This window comes from Vespula vulgaris, chromosome 9 (assembly GCF_905475345.1).
Source record: "Vespula vulgaris chromosome 9, iyVesVulg1.1, whole genome shotgun sequence".
NCBI classification, from domain to species: domain Eukaryota; kingdom Metazoa; phylum Arthropoda; class Insecta; order Hymenoptera; family Vespidae; genus Vespula; species Vespula vulgaris.
In genome coordinates this window covers 7145773-7160921 of record NC_066594.1, presented here as the reverse complement: position 1 = coordinate 7160921, position 15149 = coordinate 7145773, and the positions used below count along the sequence as shown (strand labels likewise).

General features: G+C 33.2%; 1 protein-coding gene across 7 annotated transcripts in view; it reads right to left on the bottom strand.

Moving 5' to 3' along the window:
- LOC127066163 (putative uncharacterized protein DDB_G0277255) overlaps positions 1 to 15149 on the bottom strand; it is a 295758-nt gene that overhangs the window by 13942 nt on the left and 266667 nt on the right. For all 7 annotated transcript variants that reach the window (XM_050999553.1, XM_050999560.1, XM_050999558.1 and 4 more), the window contains one exon: positions 6688 to 6798. In XM_050999553.1, the coding sequence (XP_050855510.1) occupies positions 6698 to 6798 (101 nt within the window). In that variant the 3' untranslated portion in view covers positions 6688 to 6697. The remainder of the gene's footprint in view (positions 1 to 6687; positions 6799 to 15149) is intronic.

Here is a 15149-nt window from a genome sequence, read left to right as displayed (position 1 = left end):
ATTCTAATTATGAAACGCATAGTCGCATTAATTTAATAAAATCTGTCCCCAGCTTTCATGAGTCAGTTCACTCGGGTTATATAATATGCTAATAAAATGTCTCTTTTATGCTGAAAATAAAATTTTCTGAATATTTTCATACAATGCGAAATAACCTACGTACATTCGAGATTCGATATTCAGAAATTATTTTGTTTCCCTCGCTTTAGTTTTGCTTACTCCTTCTTTCCTTTCATTCTTCTTTTTTTTATTTTTCTTCTCCGAATTTTTAATTTTGATTTTATGCACTCGTTCTTCTCCTCTCCATTTTTTTTCTCTTTGTTTCTTTTTTCTTTTTTTCCTTCTTCTCTCTTCCCTTCCTTTCGTTCGTCGAGCCGATTAAAATACCTATATCGTTATCAAACTGTCACGAACGTTATGCGATCGGTCAACTGCATAATGCAACTGCAACTCGATACAGAAACGTAATATCGTCGAAACAAATTTGTCGGTTACGCGACACTAGATAGGAATCGGATTATATACGACATTTTTAATATCTCTACACGAATTCGTCCTGACGATTTTATTTAACAATCAAAACACGCAAGGACTCGTACACGAGGTTATATCTAATTGTTTTTGAACAACAAAAGAGAGAGAGAGAGAGAGAGAGAGAGAATGACAAAGAAAAGAAAAAGCTTTTCATTACACGTCGACATTTCGTTGTCAAAGTTGTCAGTGAGAAAAAAGAAAGAAAAAAAGAAAGAAAAAAGAACTAGTAATAGAAGGAAAAAAAAAAAGAATAAAATAAAGTAAAACAAACGAGGGGAAACCTTGAAAGCTTTTCGTTTCAATTCGAACGTAATTGTACTATCCCAAGGATTTGTATATATGTACGTACACGTGCATGTAAATTTACAACGGTCTTGACGTTACGTTTTCATTATTCCGTTAAAGTGAAACGAAAACGCAACCATCTTTCTTCCCCTTTTATTTTCTTTTCCTCTTCTTTTTATTTTTCATTTCGCCACGAGATTCGACCTACTACGATATAAACTTATTTAACATTTAACGCGAAGTTGATTTATCTTCTCTTTCGTTAACTATCCCGATGAATGAAAATTAATGAGAGAGAGAAAGAGAGAGAGAGAGAGAGAGAGAGAGAGAGAGAGAGAGAGAGAGAGAGAGAGAGAGAGAGAGAGAGAGAGAGAGAGAGATAATAAGAAGATAATCGATGTGCGTTCGTCGTTAAAAATTTTTCTCCACAAATTGTTAGAAATAATTAATGACTGATTATTAATACAATACCAACGAAATAACGAGTATAAATTTGTAAAAAAAAAAAAAAAAAATTGGCACGACAAGAGATCGATTTAATTTTCTTCTTTTCGTTTTTCTTTGAAGCATAATTTTTCATTTTTTAAACACACTGAAGCATGATGACCACTATAAATGCACACACATGTAAATTATCTTATTTATTGTTCGTTAAGACGCACAGAATAATCGACTTTCTAAAGTCTATTAATATATCAATTTTCAGCAGATATCTCGTTGTAGATCTCTTAATATCATTGGTACAAACGACGTTGTTACTTTCCATTGGACTTGACTAACGAGATTGGACATTGAAGAAGAAGGGGGAGGGATATATGTATGGGTGAGGTGAACGTAGAGCTCGAAAATTACTTTAATTAATGAACCATGTAACCAGGCGTATCCTAAGCCCAGACACACCTCTCTCCTCTACCCCTTTTCACCCTTCACCCCGTCGATATATCCTACGTTCGTGGTCTCACGATTTAACACGGTTAATTGAAACGCCATCGTAATAACACAAAAGGAGATCTAATTACGCGTACACGTATGTATGTATGTATATACATACGTTGGATACTCTATTAAGACCGCAAAGAGAGAGAGAGAGAGAGAGAGAGAGAGAAAGAGAGAGACATCACACACATTCACACACGCGAGACATTTTACGAATTAATTTTACGTCCATCAATGATTATACGTCCATTAATGTTAATTCAGCTAACTCGTGTTAATGGCTTATAAACGGTAATATAAACGGAATACATTGAAAATTTGCTCCATAGACGAAACGAAAATATTTTTCGTATACTTTCATAATTTGTTGATTAAAATTAAATCTTTTTTTTAACAAAAAACAATGTATATATATAAATATATACATTACAAATTTAATATCGAGATGGTTTAATAAAAATTATTCTTCTTTCTTCTTCGTAGTTTCGTTAGAGAAAAAAAAAAGAAAAAAATAAAGGAAGAAAAAGGAAAAGAGAAAGATCTACGTCCGTGTTATCGATTCTGTACAATATGACGCGACTTTAGAAACGAAGTACGGACGAATATTTGACGTCACGCTGATGTCATCCAATAGATCCCTCGTAGAAAGAGATTCTAAAAAATTCATGTAATGTCCATCGATGATGATACTGCGTTACTTAGTTCGTAATAATTCGTTTGAATGGCTGTCCTTGTACAAACATAACATCTCTGTACTTTTGAAAAATCGTGTTTTCTTTTTTCCATATATAAATAAAACGATAAACGAAAGTGTGTACGCAAATACGCAAGTACTACGCTTTGATTAACCTATCATATACGATACTTTGGTAAAATACGATTCTTGTAAAATAAGAATATATATTAAAATCGAGATATTAATATTAATATAATCCATAAAACGGCATTCTAAATATATAATAATAAATATATAATCTTAAATATAAATCTTAAAATATAATCTTAAAACGTCATACTTTCTTATATGCTAGGAAAAAAAAAAAGAAAAAGAAAAGAAGACAAAGGGAGAGAGATAGAGAGAGAAAGAAAAAATATCTACATACGCATTGCATTACGATTCTATACAATATGACGTCGTTCTTTAGCGATGAGGAATGGACGGATGTGTGACGTCACGCATTTACTACACATACAAAAGCTATGATCTATGCTGTACGATAATGAAAGCTGAGAGCTGAGATAACGCTCGGGTTGGTCACACCATTGCTCTGCTCGGTTGGTTCGACAATAACGTATAAACTATAGTTTCCGCGACTGCTGTGTTATTTCAGGCTTCGTATCGTTACCGTATCGCAAAAGAGATAGATAGGTAGATAGATAGATTGATTGATAAATAGTCAAATAGAAAATGCGACGAGAAAATGAAGAGAAACGTTACCTTTTGATGAATATCTCAGCTTTACAAAATTATGTTCCTTCTCCAACGAATGCCTATTGCCGACTGAACGCGACCTAATGAATATCGATTAGTCATCTATTTCTTTGTAAATTTACATTGTGAAGGTCGGTGATATGTGTAGGACGTATATATACAACGTATAGGAAAGGACATACAATCAATGTATATAATTTCGAACGTTGAATCATCGACGATCGATATACGTACCTACTTATTTACCAAACAAATCGGTTTTTCACGTAGCTCGCATATCCGCGTCCTCTCTCTCTCTCTCTCTCTCTCTCTCTCTCTCTTTCTCTGTGTCTATTTGTATGTATGTATGTATGTATGTATGTATGTATGTATGTCTATTTTTTTTCTAACTCGATGTTTTTCTTTCCTGTGAATTTTTATGTTTACGATTCGTTTTCGAGTGTACACGCAGTAACGTTTTACGTATGATCCACTATATATATACTATATATATCCACCATATATATATATGTGTATGTATGTGTGTGTGAACGTGTGTGTATGCATTTCGTTGTAGAATTTTTGTGCTGTGATTCGTTCGGTTATATCACAGATTTCATGTTCCTATTTATTTATAGGGAATATAACTAACGAGAAACTCTTAAGAGAATAAATAAAAAGGGAAGAACGATAGTGGGGTGGAGAGGGGGGAAAAGGAAGGGATAGAAGAGGAGAGAGAGAGAGAGAGAGAGGAGATGGAAATGAAAAACTTTGTAAAAAAGTTTTCTCGCGAATACCGACGTTTTAGTGGCGTGCGTGTAACACGTTTCCGTAATATAATTAATTTTTAATTAAATAACAAAGCTTTCGTACAAAATGAAAGAAAGAAATATACATACACATATATGAAAAATATATATATACACATATACATATACATTGTACATATATATGGTGTATATATATATATATATATATATTCTTTTTTTCCTTTTATTTTCTCTTTCTTTTTCGACAGGATAGAATTTTATGGAGAAACGAAGAAACGAAAAAAAAAACAAAAAGAAAAAAAAATAGATTTCGTTTAATTTTCGAGTATATCTCGTAACTAATTGAAATCTTTTCTATGTATTCGCTATATGAAAAATTCGGTGTTTTCACGTATACGCGTTAAAAATATTAAGATTATTTCGTTTGATTTCATTTTATTACACTTACGTACGCACGTACGAGAAAATCGTGAATATGAATGAAAGAAAATTTCATTAATCCCTTCCGATTATTATTTTCAAGATTTTTCGAGCATGTTCGAAAGAGAAAGTACAACGAGAAGAGGGAGAGAGGAAGAAAGAACGAAAAAAGAAAATGAAGAAAAAAAATAAATAAATAAAAAAAAAGACGATTATTAGATCCTTCTTTTTCGTACGAAAATAGTAAGACAAAAGTTGTTCGAGCGTTACGCTAATTGGTCCATCAAATTTTAATAATGGAGATTTTAATCGAACGAAATTTTAATTAGATGAGAAACTTTATAATTAAGTTATCGGATGAGACAAAAAAAGAGAGAAAGAAAAGAAGAAAGAAAAGAAAAAAAAAGAAAAAGAAAGAAGAAGAAACACGTAATATACTTAAATCGTTTCTTCGAAATTGTTTCGATAAAAAGAAAAAAATCGAAGAAAGAAATTCGAAGCCAACGAAAAAAGAAAAAAAAAACGATAGAAAAAGAAATTAAAGGATGCATCTCTCTCTCTCTCTCTCTCTCTCTCCGTCTTTCTCTCTCTTTTTCTATCTTTCTGCTTAACTCATTATTCGATTGGTTCAGTCAAGGACGAAATCTTCGAGATAACCAAGGACAGGTACGATCTCTCGCGTTAATTCAAAAAATTTCTCTCGCCAACTTTACGAGCAGTCGATCGGCGTTTTTTGTGCGGTTGGCGTCTGAGAAACTCATTCGAAACTCGGATTAAATATCTTACGATAAAAAAGGAAAAGGGAAGGAAGGAAGGAAGGATGGAGAAGATGAGGATGAAGAAGAAAGAAAACTAAGAGAAGATAACTAATAATTAGGAAGTAATAAGGACGAAGAATTCGTGTTTGAAAAAAAAAAACAAAAAGAAAAAAAAAGAAAAACAATGTTTCCCTTAAAATGAGTTCATTTTTTTAACTCGACAGAATAAAAGATTATACGACTGATTATTTCGATTCGAATTAATGAAGAATATCTATAAGAGGGAAGAGAAAATAAAAATATTAGATTTATCTTATGAAGAAAATTGAAGAGAGAAGAAAAAAAATGTAACTAGTGGTAATTAGGAAGTGGATATTGGTTAATAAATAATGTCGGAATTTTTAATATTTTTTTTTTTTTAATAGTCTTTTTTCTTTATCGAGAGTGTTGAGTCATTTTATATCTAAAATAAATAACAGATACTGTTGCATATTGTATCGAAAAAAAAAAAAGAAATATATCTTGTATCTCATACGTAAACAGACAAATAACACTGTAGTATCTTTTTTATCTGCAAATGTTTTTGATATCTTATATCTAAATAAATATAATCCTGTGTAGTATTTTTTCTTTTTTTTTTTTTTAATCGAAAATCTCATTACTTTGTATCATAGTAGATAGCAGTAGTATTTTATATTCAAAATTCCGACAATACTTATTGACTAATCTCGAACGATACTGGACGTATTATAATTCGTGTTGAAAAAAGAAGAAAAAAAAAAAGAAGAAAACAAGAAACAAAAACGATGTTGTTAACGATGTTTCTTTTAGCCGAGCTTGATATTATCGTTTGAGAGAGATTTTTTTTTAAAGCCGTATAAATTATCCGTAAAAATTACACGACTAATTATTCCGGTTCGAATAAATGAATATCTATGAAAGGAAAAAGAGATTTGATAGAATCTATTTACATCTCATTATCTCTCTCTCTCTCTCTCTCTCTCTCTCTCTTTTTCTTCTGACACATTTATCAAAGGTACATTTTCCTAGATCAAATGTGGTTTTTGCTTTAACGGAAAACGCAGAAGCGATGGTTTTGGTTATAATAGTAGTTAGTAGCTCGTTCATTCGTTCATTCGTTCGTTCCTTCGTTCGTGAATTTCGATGGAAACGACGATGGATTATCGAGCGTGACGCTTAACCGTCTGCGAGGATCTTTCTTGCTCAAGAGAAACGTAGTCCAAGCGAGATAATTGGAAGCTTGTTTGTCCTTCCAAGGAATTAACGTTTCTATCGAACTTAGTTCCTCTCTCTCTCTCTCTTTCTCCTTCTATCTCTATCTCACACTTACTTATTTTATTACTCATACGCGTATAGATCTTCAAGCGAGATAATCGAATCAACGTTTCAATCGAACTTGCTATCCCTTTTTTTCCTCTCTCTTTCTTTTTTCTGTTGTAGTCTTGTGTATTTTATAATTTTTTTTTTTTATATATATATATATACGAGTGATATAAACGATTGATAAATATATAAGCGAATATTGACGATTCTTGCGATATAATTTCTTTACCTTAGTATTGTCATCTGAAGAATACGTAGCTCACTGTCAAATGAATCAGCCAGAGATTGAGGACAGCACGTGATACACCGTTTCCATCGTGCACGGCCGCTGGTAATTCGCCTGTGAACAATAACGAAAGGAAATGACAATTTTTTTCTTTTTTTTTTCCAATCTTGCCAGATTAAATATATTCATCCCTGCTTTATATTTCTAGGATATATATATATATATATATAAATAAAAAAATAAAAGATACCAACGATATAGATCGATCATCTAAACGATAATAATCTTTTTTACTTTCCTTCTGTTTGAGACCCAAAAAAAAAAGAAGAGAGAGAGAGAGAAATCGAGGAAAGAAAAACGAACGACAACGAAATAATTTTGCAATAATTTTCAAGGAAATTTCTATTTCTTTCGCTTCTTCCATCGATACTAACAATCATCTCGATACAAATTTCTATTCAGTTTCATACTTCTTTTCCTTCCACTTTCCTATTATCTTTTTTTTTTTTTGTAACATACATTTCCATAACGACGTTCGATCGATGAGCGAAATAACTCTCGAAATTTTATCGAAGACTTTATAAACAAAAATTCGAGAGGTAGAAAGAAAGAGAAAGAGGAATAACAGAGATAGAAAAAGAGAGAAAGAGAAAGAGAGAGAGAGAGAGAAAGAGAGAGAGAGAGAGAAAGAGAGAGAGAGAGAGAAAGGCCTCGTAAATCACGATGTTAAATATTTTATTTTCCGCAGGAAAGACTCCGCTTTGCGTTTCGTCCTCGTCGTCGTTCGTCGACGGGAACGCATTTGTCATTTCATTAATGGCCGTACTACCCGTCTATAGGTTTTCTGTCAGATGCACTCCGACGTGTACGAGGGGAGGGGGAAGAAGGGTGGGAGGGAGAGAGGGAGAGAGAGAGAGAGAGAATGAGAGAGTGGGAGGAGATGGTTAGGGGTGAGAAAAGGGGGAGGGTGGTGGAGTTGACGTATTTTGGTCTCGTCGTTGTCGTTCACTTCCGTTTGAGCATGCACTTCGAAGGGAGTTACGCTTCGTAGATAATAGTTGAATGCAGTTGGCTTTCATCGAGATTATTAAGACCCTCATCTTCTTATTAATAGCTTCGCGACGCAGGTCGCGACGCTACGCGCCCTTACGATTTCACCCTTATGAAGGACCACAACCGAACGACACAGAGGGATGCTGTGTAAACGTCATCGCGTTTTATTAACTAACTAAATCCAGGTTGGTACCAAACCAACTTGGATATGTTTACGATCGTTCTAGCACTATTCTATGGGAATATATGTTCGTTTGACGGGATAATTAAATGAGATTTACGATCTACCTAAGTACGTACTTAGTATATTATTCATGCATCCATACATGCATAAATTGAGTTGAATGCGTATGCATTCATTCAAGATTTACGTTCCGTAATTATTACATTTTTCCTTGTATTATCGTTCTTGTTATTGTTTAATTTATACTTTGTTTCTTCTTTTTTTTTTTCCATTTTCTTTCTTTCTTTGGACGTTAATCCTTCACTCGAAATTATGATAAAAATGATATTATCTAATTTCATGTTTAATTTAAATGCCAATTTCTTATCAATGTTTTTTTTTCTATAGAAAATATTTAATAATTCCTTCTTTTGCTTTCTACATTATGATAGCAATCTTATTAGTCTTAAATAAGATACTTAAGTATATGGAACGATAGTTAATTACATACGTTAATAGTATATAAATATTATTACATATATAGTAATATAATTTAAGTAGGAATCGATAAAGGATTCGTTTCGGAATCGTTTCGATTTGTTTGATAAAAAAAATTCGTAAGTAGTTATTAAGAGTAGTTCGTGCGGCTACGGAAATTGGTTCGCGAACATCGATCGTCTCTCTCCATCCTCTTAAACGATTCGATAACTTCGATAAAAATCGTGGCCTCTTGGACGACGTCCAGGATCGATACGGAATTTGTCAATTCGTTCTTCTCGATTGCTCTCTCTCTCTCTCTCTCTCTCTCTCTCTCTTTTTTTCTCTGTGTCACATCTACGACGATCTACGACGTCCACTTTGTTCACATTTCTCTCTTTCTCTCTCTCCCTCTTTTTCTTTTTCACCCTCTTTCCTCTTTCCATTCCACATACTACTATTCTACCTCTAGCTCGAAAAAATCTCGAAATCGTGAAATCCCCGTTAGCCATCTTAATCCGGATATTCGTTCTGCCACCTATTTTCACGCTCACATGGAAGTATGATCGAGTAAAAGAAAGAAAGAGGAAAAAAAAGATAGAAGAAAGAAAAAGAAGTAAAAAAAAAAAGAGAGAGAAAAGAGTGAAAGGAAGAATGAGACAGACAGACAGAGAGAGAGACAGACAGACAGAGAGAGAGAGAGAGAGAGAGAAAGAGAGAGGGGGGGGGGGAAGGGCCTAAGGTTTTTCATTAAAATACCGTAACGTATCAGGGATAAAAGCTGACGTTCGAAAGATAAAAAAGAAAAAAAGAAAAAAAAAAGACGAAAGAAACAAGAGCGATCTCCTTCTACCCTTTTCTTTTTATTTCTTTTTTTTTTCCTTTTTTCAAAGAAGAAGAAAACACACGTATCTTAATGATCACCAAGAATCTTTTTTGATCACGCGAGATAGAAGGATGCTTCAGAAACGCATCCACTCTCTCTTCTTATCCTTCTCTCTCTCTTTCTCTTTCTCTCTCTCTCTCTCTCTCTCTCTGTTTCTTTCTTTTTATATCCTTGCACTCTCTTTTTATTTTTTTTCTTCTATTTTTTTTTCTTCTTTTTTTTTTCTTTTTCTTTCAAAGATCTTTTTAATCTTCCCCAAAGGTCATTGACATTTATCAAGAGACCCTACAACGCGAGCTTTTTGATCTCATAGCTCAGAAGAAATTTTCGAATTTAAAATTGTAATTTACTCGACAGATTAAGTTATATCTATTTATAACTGAGAAAAATTTCAATGAATATTGAAAAGAAATTTTTCGACGATGCAGCATACGCTTGCTCTTCTATACGATCTTTTCTCTTTTCTCAAAAAGTAATATTTTTATACATATATAGTCTTTCAATTTTGGAATCCGAAAGAGCGCGATTCGATCAAAGAAGAAATTAACTCATTTTTTAATTAAAAAGTATTCTATGAGTATTGAAAAGAAAATTTTGAAACGAACGATACACGTTTGCTTCCTTTTTTTTTCGTTTCGAAGAAAACTAATTTTCCCAATTTAAAGCCACGATTGATCAACGAAGAAACGAAGTTATATACGATTTCAATAAATTATTACAAACCTCGATAGATTTCAAACGAATGAAATTCAATATTAAAAAAAAACAAACAAAATATAAAAGAGAATAAGAAAATTATATAAATTACTCGGAATTAATTTATTCGAATCAAATAAATTTCATTTCGAAAATAATAAGTTAACATTTGACGACAATTATCGACAAAGCGAATGTGTAAAAGGGACGAATCTTGTTTACAACGATAGAATATTTTAAATCGTGCGATGTAACGTTTACGATTACATCTTTCTCCCCTTTCTCCATGTTGTCCAATCGTATATACTCAATCCCGATTCTTGTGTGATGTTAAACGAATCGACGAGAACGGTGATTTTACACGGTACGATTAATGTTACCTCAAACGATCACACGGTTAATGTAACTTTACTATAACAATAGTATTTCGAGCTGGTGAGCTTGCTTGTTCACCGATTTATCGACTCACGTCCGTTGAATGGAATTCCTAAATAGAGGAAAGCAAGCGTTATACCGAACTACACATTGCACGCGTTGCAGGACATACACAGAACTAGTAAAACAGTTTCCTATTGCTCACTTCCTCTCACTTTACTATTTCTCTCTTTCTCTTTCTCTTTCTATCCCTTTTTCCTTTCTCTCTCACTATTTCTCCGTAGCTGCTCGGTTTTAGAAATAAAAATATCAATTCTCCATTTTTATACTTTGGCCGGCCGCAAGGGAAAAGGTTATTTGATTTTTCCTTTGTTGACAAATTTGACAGAAATTTTTATTCATATTTTTCTGAGAGACATACATACATCTACAAACTCGACCTACACACGTGTGAACGATACATATATGTGTATATATATATCTTGAAATATATTTCGTTCGAAACTTTTCGATAGCGAGAACATTTTGTAAGAGGTTGAGAAAGAAAAAGAAAAAAAAAGGAAACAAAAATATTCGAGAAATAAAATCTATCGAAGAAATAATTCTATCGTTCTTTTATTTTCCTCGTTCGCGCAACGACAATTTCGAAATCCTTCGTAATGATCATCTAGAACCTTAAACGACATGATCGATCGTCCCAGTTATAGTATTTCTCGACTAAACTAAAACTTTACTACCGAACAATAATCACGTAGAACAACTTACTACTTTCGTGCTTTACAAGACCCCTCCTCTATTGTCATCCGACCGATAATTCATCTTGGCAATTTATAAAAATTCCATTGAAATTTTATTTATCGTATCCCGATACTACGTTAAAACGCAATTGCTTTCCGAAGTAAGATCTTCTATCTCTCTTTCATATTTAAATATGTAAATTATTAATCGACACGTAGAGAAATAAAAAGACACGTAGAGAAATAAAATTCAATCGAACTTAAATACGATTGATATACGTATGATATACACGATAATGTATATTAAAAGAATCTAACGTTATCGGAAATATTTTTGAACGAGTTTTCCAAATATTTAAGTAACGTTAGGCATTAAATAAAATTATAAAATTATTGGGACATTATAAATTATAAAATTATATATTTTTTTATAAAGATCGATTTTTACAACGAAATGTAAACACGTATTATTTTATATTTATTTTATATATATTTATATTACTTATAATTTTACATAAATATATATAAAATAACTTCTTTTTTGTCACAAAAGAAATTATTGAAAAAATTCGAGGAAAAGGAAAAAGAAAATGGAGAAGAAGACGCAAGGGAATTAATTGTAAGGGGTTGAATAGAGATGGCCTTGTTAAAGAGAGAGAGAGAGAGAGAGAGAAAGAGAGAGATTGGTATACTTGGATCAGACACGATGGGAGACGACGTCCTTCGAAGGCATTTCGAAACCAGGACGTTAGACTTGGAAGAGAAATCACCCCGTGGTGAGAGGGCTTGACCTCCTGCCCTGCCGACGTAATCCGGTAATTTCTCTTTCTTAGATGTCTCGGAGGTTATGGTGGTAAGCCAGAGAGAAAGGGAGAGAGATAGAGAGAGAGGAAAGAAGGTAGGAACAATTAAAGCAATGTATCACCGAATACGATGAAATCATCAATCAAATCACTAATCAAATCAAGAATTAAATCAACAATCAAATCAAAATTGTATCTCTCAATAACACTTTCCGAAGTAAATCTATGATGAACTATCCGATTAAATTATTTCCACTGATTTAATAAGATATATATATATATACTTTAATTTTGAAATGAAAAAATATATATACTATATATATCCAATACAAACTACTATATATCAAAAGAAAATTACTATAAGATTACATCAAAGTAAATAAAATTAATGAAAGAAATATATATTCCAATAATATCTTTTTAAAAAAATGTCTGTATAATCATCTGATAAAATAAAAATTTTACATTTAACCCTTACGGTAACTCTTACATAGTTCTCTTACTAGTCTTTACGAGAATATAAATTTTCCACGTCTCGAGTAGTTGGCACCGTACGATGTAAATTTCCACGATGTCGTACGAGCACTATCAAGAAGGAAGAACGAGGAGAGGTGGAGGAAAAGGAGGAGGAGAAGGAGGAGGAGGAGAAGGAGGAGAAGAAGGAGGAGAAGAAGGAGAAGGAGAAGGAGGAAGAAAGAGGAAGGAGGATGGAGGAGAAGGAAGAGAAGAAAGGATTTATGCGGATTTCACCTTCTTGCGTCCGCTTCCTCACGTTTAACTGCTTGCGGTATTACGAGGACAATGGTGGTAAAACTAGCCTAGAAGTACTTTTGCAAGTAGTTTCCTCGAGACCTCGAGACTGTGGTCGAGAACCACGGTGGGAGACGATGAACGAGATTCTCGACTTTCGTTGTTCGTACTACGAAAAAGCAGAGGAAAAGGGAGAGAGAGAGAGAGAGAGAGAGAGAGAGAGAGAGAGAGAAAGTGAGTGAAAAAGAGAGAGAGAGAGAGAGAGAGAAGGAAAGAAAAACAAAGAAAGAGAGAGAAGGAAAGAAAAATAGAGAAAGAGAGAGAGAGAGGATACTATGAATCAAAAAAAAAAAAAGAAAAGGAAACGTTCGAAGAAGAAAATATTACACTACTCTAAGCTTCTACTTCCCCTTCTAATTCTTTTTCCGATAATTTTTCATACGATTTCTGAGATTTCTATGAGAACGTTTCGGATAAGGATGAAAAGAGAGAAAGAGAGAGAAAAAGAGAGAGAGAGAGAGAGAGAGAGAGAGAGGAGGAAAAAAATCAAAGAAGAAAAAAGAATGTTCGATAAAGAAAATAATATACTTTTGTAAGCCTCTACCGTGAGCTCTTCTAATTTGTCTTTTTTTTATTCGATCTTCGAGATTACTTCGGAAACATTTCGCTTGGCTTACGCGTTAATCAAATTATTAGCACAGGCCAAGCTTTTCGTTTCTTTTCCTGGCACTTCGAGAGCCTTTAAGGATTTCGTTTTCGTTAACTTTCCTAACTTTCGGATAACATCCGAATTATAAGGGGGCCATTAAAGCTTCGGCCAGTCTGATCCTCTTATATGGAGGCCGCAAACGACCTTGCTCTCTCTTTTTTCTTTCTCTCTCTTTTTCTCTCAAACTCTTAAAAGTTATTAAGATCTAAAAACGAATTAACAGACACACACACACACACACACACATATATATATATATATGTACATATACATGAATGTATAAAAATATACATATACATAGACCCATACGCACACACTTCATACACACACACATAACTTGCCCAAAGGTGAAAATGCTTTCATGAGCTACATTTTCCGTCGTGTAAAAACCGAGTACCTAGTAAAATTTTTAATGTTTCTTTAATTAATTAACTAGACTAGATAGATGCTCAAGACGAAATCTCCAATGTTCTACTTTCTTTCTCGAATAATTACTCGAGTAATGAACTAACTCTTTTTCTCTCTCTTTCTCTCTTCCTTTTTTTTTTTTTTTAGAGAAAGTGGATTTATTTCTCTTTTATATAAAAGATTTGATTTTCTTTTCGCGTTGGAATGATTCAGTGCCAACTCGAGAACGAACGAACGAACGAACGAACGAACGAACGAACGACTCGATCAATATTCAACGCGAGTATAACGCGACATACATACATCTTGACATCTCGAACAGCTGTAACGAAATCCGATATTTCGTAGCTCGTAGTCGTTGAAAATGTCCTTCACATTTCACACCGTGAATTTCCTTTTAAATTCGTATTTTCACGATCACCGGGGAATATACCTATCCTATCGAGGATATTATTCCTCATCAATTGAGAAGATCGATCGAGAAAAACTAACCGACAACGAAATATAACCCCGGGCCCGACAAATTCACTCACCAAGAGTCTTTTCTCCAACATTTTTCTCAACAACACATCGTACCTATTGTTAGATTTAACGATTTTCTTTAATCACTTGCGACAACATGTCGTGCCTGTGAAAATTTATGCGCGACATTATATTTGGTCGATAACGACGTTGATTGTAATTGACGTCTATCAATATAGAAAAAAAAAAAGAAAAGAAGAAAGAAAAATCATAACGAAACAAAAAAAAAAGTAAATATACATTTTAGTCGTTGGTAAGCTACTCCTACGCATTGATTACATTTTTTATTACACGTCTGTATGTAATATTGCATATTTCAAGGGGGTCCTCCCAAATGAAATTTCTATACACGACGTGAGATCAATTTTCAGATATGATTTTTACGATGAAAAAGTCACGGTGAAAATTTTTTCGAGAAACGAATTTTATAAAAAAAGAGAAAAAAAAAGAAAGAAAGAAAGAAAGAAAGAAAGAAAGAAAGAAAGAAAAAGAAAAAAGCGAACGAATTCGATGTGATTGTGAGTAAAAAAATTTTATTTTCATCAAACAAACAAAATGCTATGTCGTAGAATAGGTTCATTTTTTCTTGCCGACTATGAGACCGCAACAGATGGTCACATAATACACATACACACACACACGCTATGATCACATACATAGTGATCATAGCTAGAGCACATTGTTCTCGTATTTCGCGCTTCTGCGTATGCTTAAGGATAAAATGGCATTACGGCTATATAACACGATGACATGGAAAAAGTGAGGTTATTAGAGAAAGAGTCGAGTGAGATAGATAGATAGATAGATAGATAGATAAATAGATAGATAGATAGATAGATAGATAGATAGATAGATAGATAGATTGATAGACAGATAGATAGATAGA